This window comes from Myotis brandtii, unplaced genomic scaffold (assembly GCF_000412655.1).
Source record: "Myotis brandtii unplaced genomic scaffold, ASM41265v1 scaffold79, whole genome shotgun sequence".
Classification (NCBI taxonomy): Eukaryota; Metazoa; Chordata; class Mammalia; order Chiroptera; family Vespertilionidae; genus Myotis; species Myotis brandtii.
This window is the reverse complement of record NW_005371173.1, coordinates 4229689-4253088: the sequence shown is the minus strand read 5'-3', so window position 1 is coordinate 4253088 and position 23400 is coordinate 4229689. Positions and strand designations below refer to the sequence as shown.

The 23400-nt window shown below is 39.1% G+C and overlaps 1 protein-coding gene across 6 annotated transcripts in view; it reads left to right on the top strand.

Annotated features, from left to right (window-relative positions):
- Positions 1–23400, top strand: part of EPHA4 (EPH receptor A4) — a 137556-nt gene that overhangs the window by 50526 nt on the left and 63630 nt on the right. For all 6 annotated transcript variants that reach the window (XM_014531121.1, XM_005883482.2, XM_005883483.2 and 3 more), the window contains one exon: positions 10301–10456. In XM_014531121.1, coding sequence (XP_014386607.1) covers positions 10301–10456 — 156 coding nt within the window. The remainder of the gene's footprint in view (positions 1–10300; positions 10457–23400) is intronic.

Here is a 23400-nt window from a genome sequence, read left to right as displayed (position 1 = left end):
GCGGGCGGGAATCTGCCAGACCTGCCATACAGTAAGGAGGATCTAGATACTGGCCCTTTGTGTTTTGTAAGAGATCAAATGGAAGCAAGGAAATTGTCCCAGTGCTGTGGAGTTCAGATCTATAAAGGCACAGCTCTCCTCACTTCCCATGTGTCCAGGTGGTCCTGGTGAAAGCTCACAGGTACGCCATGACAAGTTACCCGGCCAACCTTGTCAAGGTGGGTGTACATGAGCATTCCATGTCACACGGCATGTTCCTGCTAGCAAGTAAAACTGCTTTCTTGGGACAATGATTTATCAACCAGACATGTTCAGAATGCATTAAAAAGACTATCAAATCTCCCCAGCTTTCGGAGTATAACTGAGTCAGTGGGAGAGGGTAGGCTGTGACTAGCACTGGTGTATATAATAACGACATTCTCAATGTCATCTCAGGCATTTGGTCTTGCTGATTCTTGCTCTGATCTCTCAGATTGCCTCTACCTCACCAAAAACAGGCGGCGCAAATTTCCCATAAATTTCACTCGGTCTAGACTAGGACTCTTCAGGGAGCTCTTTGGGAATTTTTATTTTGTTCTCTCAGACATAAGCAGTGTTGGGATAGTCAAACACATATAATATCAAATGCTGGCAGATAGCTCTATAAAGTCATTAACCCACTATATGAAATTCCAAAAACAGATGTTTAACCTGATCACACCCATTAAAATAAGTCACTTTTTAAAATCATGAGTATTCAGAACATTTATTTCAAAAAATTCTTAATAAATAATATTCAAAAGGTAAACAGTGAAGGGACCCCTGATCACAAAACTCAGCAGAGAATCATAATGTGCTGCTAATTATAACTGCAACGTTGGGGAATTCAGTCTTGTAAAGATTTTTTTTTTTAGATGTTCAGGCCCCATCAACATAACAAAAAAGAAGAGGGGCATTGAGCAGTTGTTACTGCAGTCGCTTCAGCTGCATAAATCATGATTTGTGACAACTCAGAGGCTATAAAGTCATTGTGATGACAATGACTAGCATTGCAGCTGGAGTTAATCAAATAATTATTTAACACTTGTCTCTCTTGGTCTGGCCCCAGCTTCAGAACATATTTCATTCTCTCCCAGTCTCTCTTACAACCTTTAATTTTTAATAGAGAAACTGAGGAAGTATAGGGTGTACTTAGAGTTAAGGAGAAAACCTCCAATTGAGCTGGGATCTCCCTAAAAAGAGGGTCCTTCTCTACATCAGCTTGGTCAGTACCTGGAGTGGCCACCACAGTGATTTGCTCCTGGTCAGCAATCACTAACTGTTATTTTAACTTCTGGGTGGAACTAGCTTCCTGGCTAAACTCTTTTTCCTCTGGAGTTTTCCACTCAGGGGTCACCTACTCTGTCAGATGCTGGTTTGCTAGTTAGTTCCTTCTACAAGCAGACAGGCTGGGTTAGGTGTGTAGGATAGATCGCCATAATTGTCGGCAAGAGAGAACTCCTTAAGATGTCATGGTGAACAATGGTCTGCACCCTCCCGGAAGGCAACAGCTTCGCATTCCCCAGCCCAGTGGTTCTCAACCTTGGCTGCACATTAGAATCACCTGGGAATCTTTTTAGAATCCTGACTTCTGGGCCTCAACCTCTGGAAATTCTGTTTCTATGTTACTAATGTTGTGGCCCCACCCCATAACAAAGAACCATTGCCCCAGCCTCTCAAGGCTTAGTATGTGCTCAGTAAGTACTATCATTATTACTATTATTATTAGTTTGTAAAAGCTTAATAAATGTTTGCTAAAATATGAATGGCTGTGAATGAATGCATGAATGCATATGCCTTCTAATGGACAAACTTTTTACGTAATGATGCTAATTGCCTAGACTCTAGGGTTAAATTCAGATGGGGTAGTGTGAGGAATAAAACAGAATAGATGCTTCCTTTGTTCAGTGCTCTGGCCTATTATTTGCAATCAGTAGATGTGTAAAGAACCAGTACCTCAAGTATCAAAGGGTGAAGAAGAAAATAATGACTCATCAAAAAGCCTGTCCCTCTCAGAAATGTCAGAGGCAATCACATTTGGTGTGAATGGTGAGGACTTCATGTCATCTCTTTGGTTGAGATTCTATCAGGGTTGAGGATTGATAGTTATAGGGCAGCATACACTTAAATCTTTCAAAAGTATTCCATATATTTTCAGTAATTTTATATTAAATTCAAGGCAGTGATTAGGTGTTTTTTTAAAACATGACTAAATACTTTCTGCATTTAATTCATCTAAAAGCATCCATTTTTCTTGATTTTTTTTCTTTTTATTGTGGTCATTTGTGATTTTTTTTACCTTCATGTATTTCCTTTCCTAATGTAAACTTTAACATATTCGAAAGGCAGAAAAACTTAAATTTTGTCATAACTTTAAAAATATTAATGTAAGACATTCAATCAAGTTCTACTCAATCTACTCAAATTTATATCTTCAATAAGATTGATCAACTGAGAAAAAAATTAAACCAGTGTTTCATTAATCTCACAGTTTACCAAAGAAAGTCATGATCATTGATATGTGATATTTAGTATGAGATAACGGGAACAAATACCTACAACATTTGTAGTGCTCTGAGGATGAGATTATTTCCCTGAATTAATTGTTTTCCAAGGCAACTTTGAAATCCATGATTTATTTACATTTTTTTTTATGTAGCAAATTTTCAATGTTCTAAATGGGAGAACGAGGATTAGAGTAGAAATCAGGAATCTTTATTTAACAAACAACATATTTTTAAGAACACATATTGTTATTACAGTTTGCTTTGCTGCCTTCTATTTTAAAATTGTCACCTTTATCAAATTGAAATAACTTATTTATTTCCAGCAATGATCTATTATGATTCATTACAAATTCATATTTGTCCCATTTTAGGAAAAATTGTAATGCTCATACTGAATAAAAGTTCCTAATCACACTGTGGTCAAACCTGGTAGGAGCTTTAGATCAGAGTGGATTATATCTTTTTCAAAGATACTGACGCCCTTCACTTGTCCTATCAGTCAGGTTACTTACATCTAAATTTGGAAGCATAATTGCCTTAAAAAGTCCCCCATGAGAAAGAACCCCAGGCTTACCAGCCGAAAATTGGAGGTACAAAGATTAGAGCTGGCAACATTCATTCCCGTTGGTACCTTTATGCCTGTAGGGAAGAGGACTGCTTTTAAGCAGAATGTCTGACAGTGGAATTAAACCTTATTAATATGCTGAGTCTGCTACTTACTTTGCTTCTCTTCCATGTTTTATTGAACTTTGTCTATCCTGTAACTTCTACTGTTTAAGTTGACTCTCTCCAGATTCACCAAAGAGAAATAGCTCCTCTGATAATTAGATTGTCTATTTTCAAGGCAAGCAGGGAAAATAATAAGTTATTTCTCCGTTGCATTCTTTTTGTTTGTGTTCAATAATTTTTATGGAGTTAATTTAAATTTAGCAGGCTTTACATGAACTGCTTCGGGAGGATTTACTGCATCTTATGTGAAAACTGTCTGCATCTGACATTTTAGAATTACCCACCTATTTATGGGATTATACTGCATTCAGTTCTTGAAAGAGCAAGTCAATTTTCGGCATAGATTTTTTTGGAGGTGTCATTTTTTTTTTAACCTTTGCCTGGCTTTGTGAAAGCTAGCTCCAAGGTAAGAGTGGAAACAGTGGGAGGAGATGGAGTGTAGAGGATAGTAGAATCGAACTATGGCTTGCTCAATGAGATGATTTGCATCATAAACTGTTGGTGGAAAGAAGAAACCTTGAAAATGCAACCAAATAATTTACTTAATCTAAAAATGTGTTTGCATATTTTTAAAATTAAATTTTACTTGATACCTAGCCTGTTTATGGTCCTTGGAGGACTTGTTAAAAGATCAATTGCTGGGCCCCCATCCAAGTCATTTCGTGTGTACTGAGGTCTGAGAATGCCTGCTACTCTGACTAGGAGCTTAACATCTTGGCTGAATTTGGATCCGGGTCATCTTTACTCCAGTGGCTCTTTTTTTATTAACTGGTGTCCCAAACTAGAGCTTAGGCCACACCAAAGATGACCTAAGAGCCCAGTTATGCCTTTCAAAGTACTTCAACACTTCTGAGTTGGGATAGGGAGTAAACCTAGGTCCACTGGCAAAAGTTAAGGCAACATGTATCCACACAAGTCACAAATGCAAAGTATTTCAACTACTATTTTAGTTCCATAATCTTAGTGGCTCAGAAACAACAATCAGTGTCATTCTTTTATTTTATAGATGAAAACAAAGTTCAGGATTCCCAGGAAAGGAAAAATCTAAAAAAAATGTAATGCTAAAATTAATCATAATGTATAATTGCAAGAATTGGAAGTGCCTAAGAGAAGCTACTCCCAAAATGGACTAGAATGTCCCCCAAATCAGGTTACATCATTTAATCAAGAAAATCCACTTAAAGGTGGATTTTCTTTTTATAGTACTGACTCAAATCAGTTTTCCACTGAGATGGTGGATGGAAAATTGACTCTTTTGCAGCAATGGTAAGAAAGCACTCTTTATTAAACTTTGTCATTAAAAACTTGGGGGACGGGGGGTGGGCACTGTAGGATAACAGAGATCCAGGAACCTTGGATTCCAAACTCCATCCTCTAGAGTCTAGAAGAAAGGGTGGGCAAGTCATTTACCTTGAAAATGAATATGTTGGACTAGATCAAATGTCAGCAAGTATGGCCCCCAGGCTTGCCACCTGTTTTTTGTATGGTCTCAGAGCTAAGGGTGTTTTTTTATAGATGACATTTGTAATCAATTTGATAATAGGAAATACTTTCTTTCAACCCCAATTAAGTGAAATGTTATCTCTCCAAATTGGAATTCCATTCTTTTCATTAATAAGTCTGTATTATATAAATAATAAAAAACTGTACTTAATTACTTTTATATTTTGAATTTCATCAATATATTTTTTGGTAAATGTTAGACTTTTATCTTCTTTCTTTTAATCTTTATTGTTGAAAGTATTGCATAGGACTTCCTTTTTCCCCCCATTAAACTCTTCCAGCCTTCTCCCTTTTATCTTGTTATGCAAATACCTTCTTAATATCCTGGGTCTTCCTCTTGGACTGCAAAGCCTAAATTATTTACTATCTGGCTCTTTACAGAAATGTTTGCGGCCCCTGGATTAGGTGATCCTTAAGGTCCCTTAAGAACCCGATTTTTATTTTTTCTCAAGGCATCAATAAAATTAGTTATGGAATGTGAATGACTGGGACAATGTGCTTTTCCCAGTGTTTGACCCTGTTTTGCTATTTGTGAATGGAATAGAATCAGGTGGACCCATAGCAGAGCCTCATTTCCCTGCAGCAATTGTCTATCTTTACCCTGTAGGGTTCAAAAGCAAGAGAAGAGGTCTGTAAACACAGTAGTTCAAGCTGCACAGCCTAGAGTAGGAAAGCAACCCTCTCTTGGGCAACTCTGCAACCTCTCTGCCTCAGTTTTCCCATCTGTTCTATGGGGAATGTTTGTTAAAGTTCACAGCTTCCCCAAAGGTGGCTGAGGATCGCACATTTTTACAAAAAAAACCTCACAGCAGAAACCCTCTGACAGAGTGTCTTCTTTTCTCATCATTTATTCTTACATCATTTGTAAAATAAATAGTCTAGCAGGTGAACAATTAATCAGAACTAATTCAATGGTGGCCATTAAGTGACTTTGGTATTTATAAAATAGATTCCTAAGTATACTGAAAATGCTGTATATCAGAACGCAAAAGGCAGTGCTCCCATAGTGCCTGTCCATTCACCGGAGGTTGGAAGGAACAAAGGCCTCCCAGAGCCAACTGTTTCCTGAGGACAAGTTTGCCAGAATGGCTCAAATTTCCCCTGGAGAGCCACTGTTGGAATTTCAGCTTTGACCTTCTGGAGAATCTATATTAAAATGCAAATTAGTTACCTAGGGATGTAATTTTTAACCCATTAATACCTATTGGTTAGTATTTTAACTCAAACTAGCCTTTTCTTTTCAAATTAGCTAGAGCTGAGAGCAGTACTTGAATAGAAGCAAATCTAAGCCTCTGAGGTGGACTCAGGGTGAGTTTTGAAGGTCCTTGAGTTCTGGGGACACATCCCCACCACTGTCAGCACCAGCATTTGCAAGAGTGCCTGAGTGCACGTGTGTGCACAAACACACACAAGCCCAGAGGAGACTTAATAGTCTGGACTGTGGGCAGCATTGCCCAAAAGAAATATAATGCATCCCACGCTGATAATTTTAAGTGTTTTAGTAGCCACATTAAAAATGTAAAATGAGCCCTAACCGGTTTGGCTCAGTGGATAGAGTGTCGGCCTGTGGACTGAAGGGTCCCAGGTTTGATTCCGGTGAAGGGCATGTACCTTGGTTGCGGGCACATCCCCAGGAGGGGTGTTCAGGAGGCAGCTCATCGATATTTCTCTCTCATCGATGTTTCTAACTCTCTATCCCTCTCCCTTCCTCTCTGTAAAAAAATCAATAAAACATATTTAAAAAAAATAAAATAAAATAATGTAAAATGAAAAAGATCATGGTATTTTATTTAACTCACTATAGTATTCAAATACAAACTAAATTTGTCTAAAAACAAACTATAAAGACAATCAGGTACTATCAATCTTTCTGTTGTTTTTTTTTCAAAAGGAGAAAAGTGACCCTAATATCTATATAGGATATGTTTCAAGAGTAAGTTTAACTAGTTCCTTAAATTGGGCCTTACACCTCATGTAAGTAAGTCATCTATGCACCAAGAAATCCTGAAGGTACTATATAAACTTAGGAATATTTTTTTTAAAATTTTTTTAACCAAAAGTAATTATGTTTAAGTATTCCACAAAGAAACTTCTACAGAAGGCTATCCTAAAATACAGGGTGGGGCAAAATTAGGTTTACAGTGGTTCATATGGAAAATAATACAATAATTAATAAATAATAATACAAGAATGAACTCTGTTTCCAATACGCATAACTGTAAACCTACTTATGCCCCACACTGCACAACTGCCTGAGGGTAGTGGGTGAACTAATGAGAGAAAATAATTTTTCTTTCTCCTCCTCGTCCTCATTGATATTTTTCTTTTATTTAAAGTCAGCAGAGAGAACTAATTAAGGCAAAACTAAAGGAAATGGTTTCAAAGTTTGCCTTGTACACTTGAACACATCTTCCCACGGTGGCATATTTGAAAGGCCAAGTACAACCATCCATTATACTGCACCCCATCTAGTGAACCTTCACCCGCAAAGGGGCAGAAGGATGTTGTCTCTTGGGTGTGCATTTTGGCTCGCTACAAGCTTGCTCGCCAAGGTATTATCATTCAAAAATGCAGTGTAACTGTTCTCACCCACCAGAGAATGATAGAAAATCATAGCACATGTCAATGCTTGCTGTACCAAAGACATCTTTCACTGGGATATTCTTTACAATGAAAGATGAACTAAAATTTTTAAGATGCGAAGAAGTGGTGAATAAATACAGGATGTACTTACACATTTGTGCACCAAATGCTGGAGGGCTGTGAACCAACCACTCAAGGCAAAAAAATAAAAAAGATGTACTGAGCCATCAGTTTAGTAGGTCATTTTGAACACAGCAAAAGGGCTGTGTGCATGAAAAACTACTACTATATTTTCAGAGATCCTTTCTAAGAATCCTGAAATATTAATAACATGGTCTTAATGTAGTTGAAGACAAAAGAATGTGGCAGGGGTTGCTGAGAATAGCACAATGACAATTTGGTATTTTCAGCTTGTGCTTGTAAAAGCAAGAGGAAAAGAGAATAAAAATAGTGTGTTTAAAGAACAGCAGCCTTCAATTTTACAAATAGGTAAAAAACCATATTCTCCGATTGAATTCACATGTACATATTCTTGATAGCACACTAATACTAGCTTCAAGGAAATGTAGAAAAAATATATAAAAATCCAAACTAGTTTTTTCTTAAATTAATATGTTCATCGGACTAATTTTTGAACGTTAAGAAATTAAAGACATCCTCCACTGTGATTTTTGTGAACTATGGATTTAATTTTTTGACTGGATGTAGTCTTACTGGAATGGAAGTTGAAGAATTAGCAATGCTTCCCACCGCTCTATTTTTCTTACAAGCTTTTGAAGGAGCCGTGTTTTCCCATTGCAATGAATCAGCCGCAGGACAATTTTCATTGTCAATCTTTCACTGCCGTTGTGAGTTTTAAGATTTTGATGCCTGGTGAAATGGGGGTGCACAAGGATTAGTCAGGAACATGGAGAGTTTTCCTCCAACATCCAGATGTGAAATAATAAAAGCAATGCATGCCTTCTTGGCCATCCTCACACCCTGCGACAGGTTGCCTTTGCGGGCTGTGGCTGAGTGAGTGACAGACAGGACCCAGTGGGTTTGTCCCGAGTTCAGGGACTCATGGTCTTTGATGTGGGACGGACAAGCCAGTGCTTCTTTCTGCCAAACCTGGAGTTTCTGATTTTAATCCAAACCCTAGGGCCATCATAAGCATGACCAAAAGCACCTTGCATGTTGAACCCTATCTAATTATGTGGACTGTATAAACTCGAGACACATAAATCTCAGTCACTGGAGCAACTTGTTTTTCTAAGATGCTCCGGTCCAGTGAGAGATGAAAGCAAATAAGGGAGAGATTGATCTCTGAGCGCTTTTATGGTCGGTGCGCCACACGTCATAAACTTCTGGCTCGTTAAAGGAAATTCCATAAACAACTTTAGTTAATAGCGACGAAGGAACTGTGTGCCTTTCTGGAGCTTCTGCTAAACTCCCTTTCCACTTGGCGATTACAAGAGCACGATTAAGGAAATACCAACAGGATGTGCAAGAGGGAGGAACAGCCTTCAACTGGAAGCCACTGGGATGCTTGATGGATGAGTAATGAGACAAGGGAATGAGGCCATCGCTGCTCAGAGAATCAAGCAGTTTTGTGGACCTCTTTGTCTCTCCTCATTTGAATAAAATCTGCTGGCTTGCTGGCATGGTTGGTCTCTTCTGGTGGGTCAGGCTGATGGAAACTTGCCTGATGGGTTCTTCTCCCAGTTGGTATTCTTGATAGTATAGAAGCATTCTAAGGAGGTGATAACTGGAAAGAATTGAGAGTGGATCACACTGGAAAGATTGTCGGTAACTGTCACCTTTTCCCCCTCTGGTCTTTGAAATAACTTTATGTTTAATGGCCTTGTCACTGTGGGTTTAATACTGACGGTGTTGGTCAATTTTTATTTGAGATTGAGACAGATTTGGGAGGTGATCGTGAAGGGCATAGGGAGAAAAAAGGGGAGCATGGCTCTCTTAATTATTTTTTATTGTGAGGTTTCCCAGAATTAGTGGGTTTTTCCACATTAGTGAAAGCAGTCTTCGGTGTCAGTGTGATGATGTTTGTAAAGATGAAGTCATGGAAAGTGTGTCAGGTGCATAAGGAACTATATGGCCCATGTTCTCTGCACCAGCCCCTTGGTGGTGGTGGAGGGGGGCGGGGGTGTGTGGAGGAAGGGAGGGGAGTGTTGAAAACCTGGGGAGGGTTTTATTAATTTGAAAATAAACACAAACTATCTTCTGATCTTAAATTTTTTTTTAACATATTATATTCCAGAATCTAATATTGGTAGTATCTAGAACTTTCCCCTGAAATTGTGACTCACGTCTGAACAACTCTTCTTTTCTTTTGTGCTCAGTTGTTTTTGTTGGTCTTTTCCCTTTGGCCCTCTCTGTAGCTGTAATTAGGAAATAATCAGCAACCAATTTTTTTGTTGGCACTTGGCTACGCTTCCAACTGGTTGGTTCAAGACCATGCTCTCAGATTTCATAGCATGTGGCAAAGAGTGCAGGCTTTGGGGGCAGGACATTTAGGGTCAAAGCTGGCCCCTGACATTTACCAGATGCATGGTCAGGTACTGGCAATTTACTGCTCAAAGCTGGTATTCTTCATTTCTAAGGTAAGGCTAATAAGAGTACCTATGGAAAAGAGGCGCCGGGGGATTAAACATTGTGCATATAAGCAGGGTCCCAGCACACAGGAAACACTGGGGAAACTTCTACCTGTGATTTTATTGATACCATCAGTTTTAAGAAAAATGTTTCCATAGGGCTCCTCTGCCCTCTGACCAGAAATGTTAATGTCCCCTAAAGAGTGACTGTAATCCTTGCATGTTTTTGGTTGCTTTACCTGCATCTCAAGCCAGGCGATCACTAGTGATTAGCAAAAATGTCTCCCTTCTTTGGAATCAAGGAGGTGATGCTATGCTTTGCTATATTAGCAGCGGTTTATATTGGTTTGTTTTTCTTCTTTCCTGTAGCTTGCAAAATTGGCTATTACAAAGCCCTCTCCACGGATGCCACCTGTGCCAAGTGCCCACCCCACAGCTACTCTGTCTGGGAAGGAGCCATATCCTGCACCTGTGATCGAGGCTTTTTCAGAGCCGACAGTGATGCTGCCTCAATGCCCTGCACCCGTAAGTTGTGTGATTGTCTCTCGTTTATACAATAGCAACAGCTTTCATTCCCACCTAGCGGGGCATTGCCAGGTCTTCTCCCAGGATAACTGTGCAGGGGGCAAATTACATCAAACAGGCCTCTTTTCTTAATCATAGCAGGGGAAATGATTATGAAAAGAAAGGATCTTTTTCACTGTTCTGTTGCCTTCAAAATGCACAGCTGCCAGCAGACGACTTTGCAGAGCAGAGATTGAGCATTCAGGGGTCGTCTGACAGTGTAATTAGATCTGAGGTTGGAATTTATAAATGGCTTTATGGGCTCACCGAGGACTCAAGGAGAAGCTTGAAAGTGGCAGGGAAGCGGGTATAGGGCAGGACTCGAAGCATGGGATCCCCTGCGGACAAGAGGTTTCAGTTCTGTGTGATACTGATGTCATAGCTTGCGTTGTCATTGCTCTTTGTCCTTCTTTCCTCATAGTTTTGTATTCATAGCAGTTAGGCTTGGATCCTAACAAATGCTTGTTTAACGCTAGGCACTCAGTAAATGCTGGGCTAATGAATGGATGGGAATGGCACCTTGGTATGCTGGGGAGTAGAGAAATCTTTTCTCACACTTTTATAGAGACAGTGTTCCCAGGTGTGGGCCTTCCTTCTGTGTACACTCTGGGCTTCTCAGGCCCTGCAATGGCTGTGACCTTGACCAGAACAGGGAGTAGTGAGCCCAGGTATTCCACCCGTGTGTTTCCACTGCATGAGTCTGTCTGTGTGTGTGGAGGGACGCACCTAGGGGGCTGGCTTTGTTTCCAAGCCTGCCATTTAGTAGCTGAGTGACTGATTGTTTAGCCTCTTAAGTCTCACTCTCCTTATCTGTGGAATGGAGTTGATGGTAAATAGTACCTCCCTCATGGTTGTTGCTATTGAACACCCTCATGTTGTTTACTTACTATGTAAAATACATAAAATGATGCTACTCCATATAATTTAGCTTTTACTGCCATTATGAATTATTTTGTTTTTTTAACTACTATAAATCCATCTTGGCTGCCTGGAGCCAGCGTCACTCAAATAAAAGTACTTTCTCATGGGGGGGTGGGGGACAGTAAGGCCAGCTGTTTGGCCATTGTCCAGCCCAGGTACCACCTTTAAAAGGTAGGGGAACAATTTCAGGTCCATCCGAAATTTGTACTAAAACTGCCCTACTCTCATGAGTTCTTTTATAACCAGAGACAATACAATAGCAACAACAACCATTTACAATTATGCCCAGGTACTGTGGCAGGCACTTTCAATAAACCTTATCACAGGGCTGATATTATAAGATAGGGATTGTTTTCATTTCATAGAGGAGGTAACTGCCAGCGCAGAGATGTTAAGGAATATGCCCAAGACTCCACCCAGCCTGGCAGAAGGGCTGGACAACCAGAAGACTTCCATCACCCCCATTTACTGGGAGGCCCTCTTGCCAGCTACCTAACTTCCAGCTCTAACTTCCACAGGGAAGGAATACATGAGGGCCATTCTTAGGTGTAGGCGTACATGGGCTAAGATGTCCTTGTTGTCTTCTTTTTCTGTTCCTTTCGTAGACTAAGTACTTTCTCTGGATGGCCATATACATTTGACATGCTCAAGTCCAAGCCTTTTTTTCTTTTGCCAATCTAAATATTCTTATGTTCCATTGGGTAATTAATTTAATAGTGAGTCTCTTCCTCTTTCCACACCCAATACCAGCAGTATTTCTCCTGATCCATTTTCTTTTAACTCCTACACTTCACTAACCCAAACGTGCAGGATTATTCTAATGCTTACTGCATCTCTCCTAGCCGAGTTAGGAAGAAATGCAGTGCTGATCTTAACACCACCAACTTGTGGGTTTATTTACCCTCTCCAATCCCCAGTTTACGCATCTGTAAAATGGGGTTCTTACTATCTACCTGTGGGGTGGTTTTAAACATTAAATAAGAAAATATTTGTACTGGTCTGGCACCTGATAGGGATCTAATAAATGTTGGTCCTCTGTTATGGCAGCTGGTCACTTCCTCCATAGCAGATTGCCAATGCCTGTCCATGCCTCTGTGATGATTTTCTCACTGACTGCTCAATTAAATGACCCAACAGCCTCACTGCACTCCAGAATTTCTGGGAGTAGGACTCAGCATCAGTATTTTTAGAAGTTGTCGCCATCATTCTACTATACCAGCGGTTCTCAACTTGTGGGTCACCAACCTGTGGGTCGCGATCCCTTTGGGGGTCGAACGACCCTTTCACAGGGGTCGCCTAAGACCATCGGAAAACACATATATAATTACACATTGTTTTTGTGATTAATCACTATGCTTTAATTATGTTCAATTTGTAACAATGAAAATACATCCTATAAATATCAGATATTTACATTATGATTCATAACAGTAGCAAAATTACAGTTATGAAGTAGCAATGAAAATAATTTTATGGTTGGGGTCACCACAACATGAGGAACTGTATTAAAGGGTCGCAACATTAGGGAGGTTGAGAACCACTATACTATACAGACAAAATTGAAACCACTTCTCTATAGAGTTGAATTTTTAAGTCCTTTTTAAAAAAAATTTAAATTCAATGAACATTTACTGCATAAGACTCATAAGACCTCCTTTGAGATAGGGATTACCTGGGAGGTAACCATATGTTGCTAACAGGTATACTAGTAAGTTAAGCAGCAAAATCAGAATCTATTCTCTTCTTGATGAAAACAGTGGACTTGCACTGTCTAATCAATAAGCCCTGCATTACACATGGCTATTTAAATTTAGAGTTAATCACATTCAGCTTAAAATTCAGTTTCTAATGTAGGTTTGCCACATTTCAACAGCTCAGTAGACATATGTGGCCAGTGGCCACCATACTGGGCAGCATGCCTGAGTCTCTCTCTGAGTTATTTCTGTCATCTCAGAAAGTTCTGTGGGACAGTCAGTGCTGCAGCAGACATTTCAATAGAGAGGAGACAGTGGGAATTTCTCAGAGAACCTCTTGTTCAAATAACCCACAGGATGAAGCCCTTCCCGCTCCCCCCACCCCCAGCCTTATCAGATTCTTTTGAGAAGATCTGGGGATGGGAAGGAGCCTAAACATCAGGGATCCTTTCAAACAGATTCCAGCCTCTAATGAGTCCTTACCAGTTGGTTAAGCCAGGTGACAAACCCAATTCCCTGGTGCTGACAGCCATGGCAATCAGGCACCTTCTTTGTTCATTCTGCTGCCTTTAACCCCCGCATTCTTATGCAGCCCTGCATTTACTGATCACTCACTGTGACGGCACACTAATGAAGAAATAAAATACACGAATTGAGACTCATTCTTCCAGCCACAGAGAGACTCTGCTCCACTGGCTCATAAAATCAGGTTTTTGTTCACTTGGAGCACGACTAGACCAGGTGAACACATGCGGCATTGGCTAATTTAGCAGGAAACGCCTAAGACGTTCTGCACACCATCTACATTGCTAGAGAACTTGAGAGAATTTAATGGCAAATAAACTTTAGCTTTGGGGAGATTTTCCACGGAGCCTCTGGCTAGGTTAACATTGGTGTCTGCCTGAGAGATAGACAATGTTTCAATGGAGGAATCATCTGAATATTTTCAAGAAGATAATCTGCACCTGTTAGAACAATACCTTTTAAATGTTCATGTGCATGGAAAGCACCTAGAGATCAGCAGAAGTCAAGCCTGACATTCTGCTTTTCTAACAAGTTCCCAGACGCTGCTGATACTGCTGGTCTGTGGACCACTTTTCCGTAGCAAAGAGTCAGACCCTCCCTGATGGATGGCAGGAGACAAGGGACCGTCTCTTCCATGCCTGTAAGTTTCAGGCTGCTCTTCCACTCAGTGGTGACTCTCTGAAGATATTTCCAGGGTTCTGAACATCCTTCCGTAATGGAAATCGAATACTTCATTTATCTCCCACATGAAGAAAATCCATCTGGTTTGGAGTTGCATAATCCAATACACTCACTGTGGAGCTTCTTTTGTTTGTGTTTTCTTCCGGAGTCCCCACTAGGTTACTGCCAGAGAGTGTCAATGGGAATGGTCACCTGGGACATGTGGACCAGTCGAGAAAGGCGATGGGGCTTTTGGTGACATTGCTAGCAAGGCAGACACCTGGACCTTGATAGACACAAGGATGTCATTCAAGTTGATGGAGGGATTTTGATTTCATAAATCATTTTTTAGAAGAAATTTCAATGCGATTTTAATTCATGAAGTTCATGTCCTTTAACTCTGCAGATAACCAGCCCTTCCCCTTCAGATCTCGTTCACCTTCCCTTTTCTTTTCCCTGTCATCAGGAATGTTGTCTGGCGATTCCAGTGTTGGAGACGTCAGCTGCATGCCTATGCAGGAGGACTGAGTGCCTTTGTCACTTAGTCGCTTGTTCAGTGATTATAGTGAGAAAGGTCTCCCCCCCCCGCCCCCCCACCAGGAGGCTGAACCAATATTACACGTAAAGTAACTTTCCAACCCTTTATCTTGTTTTAAAATGTACCTGGGAAAAATGCCTTGTAGAAGAAGTAAATTGGTTTTGTGTATCTAGAAAGAAATAGCTAATTTGTTATTTTGGCAACTTTACTTCTGAGCACCATTACCAGAGTGGTTTTGCGTATTTTTCAATTGGAAATCTGTTCTTGTGCTGCTGGGTACTCCTTATTTAACTTGTTTGATGAAACTTATTTGAGCCCTGTGATCGGGAGCACTCTGTAAGTAAGAGATTATTATTTTAGATTGCCAACTTAAAGGGCCTTCACAAATCTGTCTCCAAGTAAACGGCCTTGAATAATTCAGTCAGCTGTGCCAAACAAACAAAGAGTGGGTGATTGATACTTAGACGTAGCCTAAAATATTCCAAAATTGCAGCTTTTAGGACAATTTATACTGGAGTTGCTTAGAGTTAATGAGGGTAAATTTACCAAGATCTATGACGAAAGGTCTTGATTTGAAAAAGCTTTTTGCAGGTTTAGGTTATCAAGCAATTGAATAGCCTAGCTCTGAACAGCAAACATCACTTACTTTGTCTCTACATTTGCCTTTTTAAATTGAATTTAGTGTGCCAATGTATTTCCTTCACAAAGTGTATTGTTTTAAAATTACCATTTCAGTTCTATTACTCAAAGCCTTCATTTCTAATGCTTTCTGACAGTTATCAACATAATGAACCATAATGAAATGATGAGCAATCTTCAGTGCAAACCCAATGTGGATCCCAGTGGTTCTGTGACTGTGTTGTTAAAATTTGAATGCAAATTAAAATAACATCGTCCTTACTTGTTCCCAAGGTCAGGAGAAGAGAGAGACTTTTTTTTAAGTGCTTTAATTTTGGAAATCTCACAAGCATTTTCAAACAAGCCCTTGAAGGTATGATGTTCAGTTTAATTCTTTACCCCAAAGATTTCCATGCTTAACAGTCTGGCTGAGGGATTTTGGGAGGGATGTCTAGCATGTGGCTTTGATGTTTAAAACCATAGGATAAAAGGCAGTCTTCAGTTTCAAGTAAACTCCTTTTTTTTTTTCTACCCAAGAACATATTTCTTTTTTGCTTTAAAGCTGCAAGTAACTAATAACGAGAAGGGGAAGGGCATTCTAGGAAACTGATTAATGAGAGTGCAGTTAGATCTAGTGAAAGAGTGGTTCATAGAAGAATGAGAGTATAGGCCGATTCCCAAAGTTTTGTTAGTGAAAGTGTTTCAGAGGATCTATGGATTGATCTCTAACCATTCCATGTTGTATCATCCATGTACTCAATCATTGTTGTGAACATATTTTTATAAAAATTGTCTCTAAGATTTTCAGGGAATTTATTATTTCATGTTGATCAAATTTGCAATATACTAGTGTAGCTTCATACTACATTTCATTTGTCATAAGTCTAAAACTTAAATTGAGACATCAGCTCTCCTATTGCTAGATTACATGACATGGTTCCGCTGCCTGTTAGCCAGTGCCTGTCCCCTGGACCTTACAAACCGACCAAAGCAACCAAAGATGTTTCGATGATTTGGATGCAGCCTTCGCTGACCCATTCCATTTCCAGGCTGCTCCTTTAGTGAGATATCAGTTGTTCAAGGTCCGATATCTGCGAGTGAGTGAGCCACACCCTTGTCTCTTCTTGCTGGATTACCTTTCAGCATTTTGAATACTATGAGAAAATACATCTAGAGAACCCAAGAACACAATTCTTATCCAATGACATTTTAGAATAGAGAGGAAAAGATCACTTGGTGTGCTAAGTGAAAGGAACTAGATGGACCCAAGGCTGATGATCACTTGCCATTTGGTTATTTGCAAAATTTTGTAAAACTTTAATACAGATCAGGTATCATCTCATTGAATTATTTGCTTTAAAGCAGTAGTATTGTAGTGTCGTCTTTAACGCCCAACCTACTTCTCATGCTATAGGGGTTATTAGTACAATGTGGATTCAGCTGGAAAGTGCATAGGTGTGAGGAACACTAATGTATGCCTAAGTGAAAGGCTTAAATAATCTGCCAATGCCACTTAGCCAGGTTTTTACATTTTTTTTTCCACCACCATGAATAATTAAGAATGGCTTATTATCCACTGAGCTCTGTCATTTCTGGATAACATTTTTTACACTATTCATAGAAGTCATAGAGCAGTTGTGCACAGCAGGCTTCTATGAAACAGGGTCAATTATACATTTTCTTGAGATTCCCTGGGGTGAGAGCTAGCTACCTTCTTTGCTATCAGTGTTTTGATTTTCCTCTCATAGTTGACTCTTGTTCCACATGCTCTTTACAGCTCAGCAGAAGCTGAACAGGGAGACTCCTATTGCATAGATATCATTGCCCCCCATCCTCCTGTGACCATCCACCCAGGGAAAGACCTTTAACATAGATTCCCAATTACACTCCTCTGTAGAAGTTAGGAACCAGGTAGGGAGGACAACCCAGCTAAGACAACCACGCCATCAAGGAAATAATGGCAGCAGTTGCCAGCACCAAAGTTAGGGAAGCTAGATAAATGTTACTTGGGGTGAATTGAGAAAGTTGGGAGAGTTCCAGCTTGTTCTACAAAGAATTCATAGTTATGATTTTTTTTTTCCTTTCATTGTTTAAATCCTTGTGACAGTGGTTGTTTTAGCCCTGGAATCAGGGTTTCTGATCATAACTTTGTACTATTGGTTGTTAATTTTGGCAAATGGCTTAACTTATTTTACAGTTGCTATGGCTAGTAAATACTTTTCTGTCAGATTTGATTAGGGGCTAAAATAAAATAAAGGATGGCAAAGTGCTTCCCAAGAAATCAGAATTAGTTCACAGGCTAGTTAATTCTAAATCAAAATATTTATGATTTAAATATATATTACTTATCTTCATCTTTCATATTGTAGCTTCCTCTGGGATAACTGGGAGTTTATAGGGTTCTTCAGCCACAAACTAGTGTCCTTAAAAAAAAAATTACTTCACCAATTAACCTAGAAAAGAAAAGACACAAAGGTTCCTACAATGGAGAATGGGAAAGTAGATAAACTAGAAAAATACATGGTGGCAAATTTTCAGCAAGGATTTACCTCTTTAGGAAGCCCAGAGTATTTCATGGCAGCAGTCAATGATCGATGGGTCCAAATGGTTCTGTGTTTTAATAATAGGCAGTTTTGCTTTAGCACATTGTTAAAACACAAACTGCTGTGATAAAAGGTTATGCTCTGTTCATATATCTCCGATGAGGTGTCCCTGAACAGCAGTCTTAATGTAAACTAACCCACGGCAGCAGGGCTGAGAGAAAGCAATTAGTGGGGGCAACATATACAACTGTCAGGGGGGAATGCATGGGCTTTTTTTCAGTAAAAAACATAAACACCCGTTTACTCTGCCTTATAACCTGTCACTCAGCTGGAGAGAGATTAACAAAGGCTTATATGAAGGGTTGGAGGGTTTTACAGTTAAGGCATTGAAGTATCATAGACAGCACAAAAGTTGTACATGATTAATGAAGATTTATGAAATTGAACTTGAGACCCAAGGTGCCTCTTCCTCAGAAGATGTGTCTTGGTTGCCTTGGCATTTTAGTAGGGTGACAGTAGGGCTTAAATAAATTGATCATTTAAGAGTTACGTTTCTACCCATACTCTGGGGGAGGGGTTTCTTTCCACATCCAGAATTAATTTCATGGCTCAGGCATTGAATTTTAAAATGATGATTAAAAATCAATTAAGTATTAAAATCACCAATAGCTCTGGAAACCACTTTCTACGTAAACCCAGCTACGTTGGTTTTCTGTCAACTGTCTGCTAGCCTTGGTTACAGACTTGGTTTTTTAAAACCTTTTTATTTGATCAGCTTTTGTGATATATGCAAGTGCTAGGGAGGTGCAGCATCCTTCTTTCATTTATTTGTCAGATATTTAATGAGCATCTACTATATGTTTGGCATCTTTGGAAGGACTAAATCAGACGAGAAAATATTTTCTGTTCTCATAGAGCTTCTGTTGTAATGGGAATATAAATAATGAACAAGGTAATTTAAAATTCTCACAGTGAGGAAAACACAAAAGATGACATGGTGTAGGGCCAAATGAAAGAGAGAATTTTACTTTGCATAGAGTAGTCAGGAATGAGGAGGGTGAGTTTTGAGTTGAAACCAGAGGGTTAAGGAGGCAGCTATTGAAAGAGCTAGGGGAGAGAATTCCCAGCAGAGCTACCAAATCTAAAGTACTTGAGTTGCATGTTTAAAGTTTTTCTAACAACGTGAGTTTTAAACTTGATTTATTCTTCCCTTGGTCCTGGAATCTGCTCATACTTTAATTTCAGTTGTTATAAGAAATAGGAATTAAAGTTTATATGTCCCTTTGTCCCAACCTACTTCTAAATGCAATTATCATTACAGATTTCTACTATTTGCTAAAGTTCCAGCTACTCCTATAAGAATGAAAAAGTCCATATTTCCTGACCTGTGAGTTTGGGGTGGAATACATAGGTTGCAGCTGTCCTGACCTAGACTTTCCATGGAATGGTTCACACCAAAGTCCTAGTTCACATCAGTGGCACTTAGGACTTTAGGTTCAGTGTTGGCTGATTCTTTCTGAATTGGAGGCTCATATAGATTTCTTATGAATATGTAAACATTAGGTTGTCCTAAATGGGGCTCCTTTAAATCCTCTATAAGCCAGCACATGTGTTCTAGAAACTACTCAAAAATTATACTTCAGTCTAATACATGGGAGGAAAGAACTAAGATTTGTGGAATTACTGGAATTTTCTTTCATACTTGGAATGTTGCCCTTCTTACATGTCACGTTCACTTATTTTCTGTAGGTAGTGTGGGATTCATTTCTGAATGCTTGCTTTTCCCAGAGGAGAGCACATGATAGGTTAAGGAAGATCAAAATTCTTGTATGATTTGACATGATGTAACATGATATATGATAGCTCTTTGCTTCTGCTGTAATTTGGCTATAGTTTTTTCTGGACTTCATACTGTCAAACTGCTGTCAACTGAATGCAAGTTGACATCCCACTAGAAAATCATAATTGCCCATTGTAGCACCTCCCACCAGTGCCTACTGTGTGATACAGCAAGTATTGCACACCACCAGCGAAGCGAATGGACGTTCATTAAATTTATTCACAGTGGCAAGAAATGCAGGGCCCATTTCTTTCAGAGCAATGAGAAACTCAAGAAATAGGCCACACTATTCTGCATATTTTATTGCTTCCTTAGTCAATGAAAGTAGGTGTAACTTGGCATTTAGAAGCCAGAGTTGTTATCTGGGCTATATAAATGTTAAAACCGAGGTTCTTGCACTGAGCTCCTCTGATAGGTTCCAGGTATGCTTGAAGCCCCTAGAATTAGGTGCAAAATTATGGATTCCTGTGAGCATCTTCTTGGGAAGAGGGTGCATTTCTCCCATCAAATTCTCTGGGGGCATTGGGGGCGGGGTGGGGGGAGTCGCAGGCAAAGTATGACCTGCAGGCAAAATTCAACTCTACTGTTTTGGCACATAGAATGTTCTTGGAATGCAGTCATGCCATTTGTTTAGGTATTGTCAGTGGCTGCTTTTGAAGTACAGTGGCCGGGCTGAGTAGTTGCTACAGAGGCCTTGTGGCCCATAAAACCTGAAATATTGACTACCTGGCCCTCTACAGAGAAAGTTTGTTGGGCGCTGCTCTAAAGGATTCTCAAGTTCAGGGCTATTGCATTTCACTTTTGGTCCTGATAGTACAGCTATTATCTATGCCATTAAATTATATTTAAAGTGTGAAGGGCCCTTTAAACATGAGAAGTTTAAAATAGTTTAACATGCTATCCCCATTCCTGGATGCAGGGAGAGAATCTTCAGCTTATATGTGAATTCCAAGGGGGTTCTACAAATAAAGTAAAAAATGAAAGGAAGGACATTTATTTTCACTTAAATACACTTCAGTTATTGATTGATTTGTATTTTAAAATGTCTTAGTTTTGATGATAAGAATAAAATTAAAAGAATTGTAGCTCTATAAAGGCTAATAAGGAATATGCCAGCTGACTTCCTAAGATGCTAAAATTGACTTGAGAGATAAAGTTTTTCATAACTTCATGCCTGAATATAGCATGACCTTAAGTCAGTGATGGCAAACCTTTTGAGCTCGGCGTGTCAGCGTTTTGAAAAACCCTAACTTAACTCTGGTGCTGTGTCACATATAGAAATTTTTTTATATTTGCAACCATAGTAAAACAAAGACTTAAATTTTTGATATTTATTTTATATATTTAAATGCCATTTAACAAAGAAAAAGCAACCAAAAAAATGAGTTTGCGTGTCACCTCTGACACGTGTGTCATAGGTTCACCATCACTGCCTCAAGTCAAGATGGAGAAAGGAAAGTCATAATAACCAATCCCAAATGAATACAACTTTAATTGATGGAGTCTGCATTTTTTAAATTTTATTATTGATTTTTAGAGAAGGAGAAAGAAATTCCGACCTATTCCTCCACCCATTCATGCATTCATTGGTTGTTTCCTCTGTGTGCCCTAACAGGGGATCAAACCCACAACCTTGGTGTATTGGACGGTGTTCCAAGCAGGCCAGGGGTAAAGCCCACATTTTAAATTCCCAGCCTCATTGGTTGAGTGGTTGGTTAGGGAGTTCTAAAAACAAGAGAGGATGGAGTGTTTGCCCTTACATCCTCCCGGTGCTCACTTAATCCCCATTTAGCTTCCTTTAGTTTCTTTCTTTCTCCCAGCTTCCCTTCCTTCAACTATCCAGTGAATTATCAAAATGAATGAATTTTTTTCTTTTTCTTCTAGAGCAGGAGATAAATACTGGACTCTCAATATATATTTATTGAATAAATGAATGATCCCACAATCCCTCTCAAAAGAAGTAACCACTAATAATATATATATATATCCCTCCTTATTTTTTCCAAACTGTTTTTAAATTATAGAAAAGAAGAAATTGAATTAAACTAGTTACATTGAGATACTCCTTTACAGGGCTTAATGCTCATGAATCTGTACGTAAAAAGCCGACTAATACTACTTTAGCTCAGGGAAAGCTGTATTAATTCACACATTTGAAAACACACTGGAGATAGTTAGGCATAGATGCATTTGAGGATTTTGTCAGTTTTCCCTGCAGTCATTCACTTATTCATCGACTCATCAAATATTTATTGAGCTTGCTCTGAACTACGAATCATGGTAGACACCAGGAAATGAAGACATCAGTTCATCTCTGGAGGAGCATATAGACTGGTGATAAGTGTTGCATTAGCAAACCATGTTCCAAACAAAATAGGAAATAGAAATAAAGACCTGAACTGTGGGACAATACCATATGCAGATTGCTATTAGCCCTACATTCAGGCCACTACTGGGTAGCTTTAGAAAGCATAAAACCCTACTGTTCACAATCACCCACAAGCTGCCTGATGCTGGTGTCTGCTCAGTGGACATGATGTCAATATTAAGACTAGAAAATTAAAACAAATGCCACCTTTATTCCTCTCTGTGATACATCTTGTATTTGTAATTGGAAACTTATTTGCCAATGGATATATTTCTGATGAGAAAGTCAGTTACCTTTCAGAAATATAATTGTTCCTAAATATCCAGATATAATACTTATGTGAACAAAAGGGAAGATAATCTAAAAGTTAAGATTTTTTCTTTCTGGATCATTTGTATTTACTCAGAGAATTCATGTAACTTAGAAGGCCTGTTTCCTTTTCTTTTTAGCCATCTCTACAGGTGATTGTTTTAAGGTGCTGCTAAGTATTGACTTTTGACTATATTTTTCTTATGTCTTAAGAGGAGAATTCTTTCTTTTCTGAAGAAGAGATGACCCCTCCTTTAAATAGAAACACACTTCATATGTTATTATCATTTAAATGCAAAAGGTAAAAAAGAAAGAAAGAAAGAAAGAAAGAAAGAAAGAAAGAAAGAAAGAAAGAAAGAAAGAAAGAGAAAACAATCCCACAAAAAATATAACCACCATTATGATTTTAATTTATAAGGCATTCTTTCTTTCCTGGTTCCTGTGCAGGCCAATATTATAATCATATTGGGTGGACATTTCTATATTCCATTCCTCCTGCCTCAATTCTGTGTTGTAGTCTAATTTCTAAGCTGCAACTATGCTCATCAAACCATCATTCCATATGGCAGCAAAACATAAACCGTGTTCAGTACCATTCACCAGACCATTCACGGAGACAACATTGAACTTGAATTGGCCTAATTTTCCTTCTTTCCTTGAGCATCTATGCAAATCTTCTTCCCAAAGGAAGAAGGTTGTTCTGGGCTGGCTACTACTGGTTTTCCTGCCAGCCCTCCAATTAGAAATCCTGAAGCATTTTTTTCCCCACGTGGCTGTGTTATATCTCTAAAGTCTGTGACCATTTAGTTTTCTGCTCCATTTCTTCTCTGTTTAGACACTGCCATGCCCCATCCTACATACTAATTACTGACTTTTTGCTTCTGTGGTA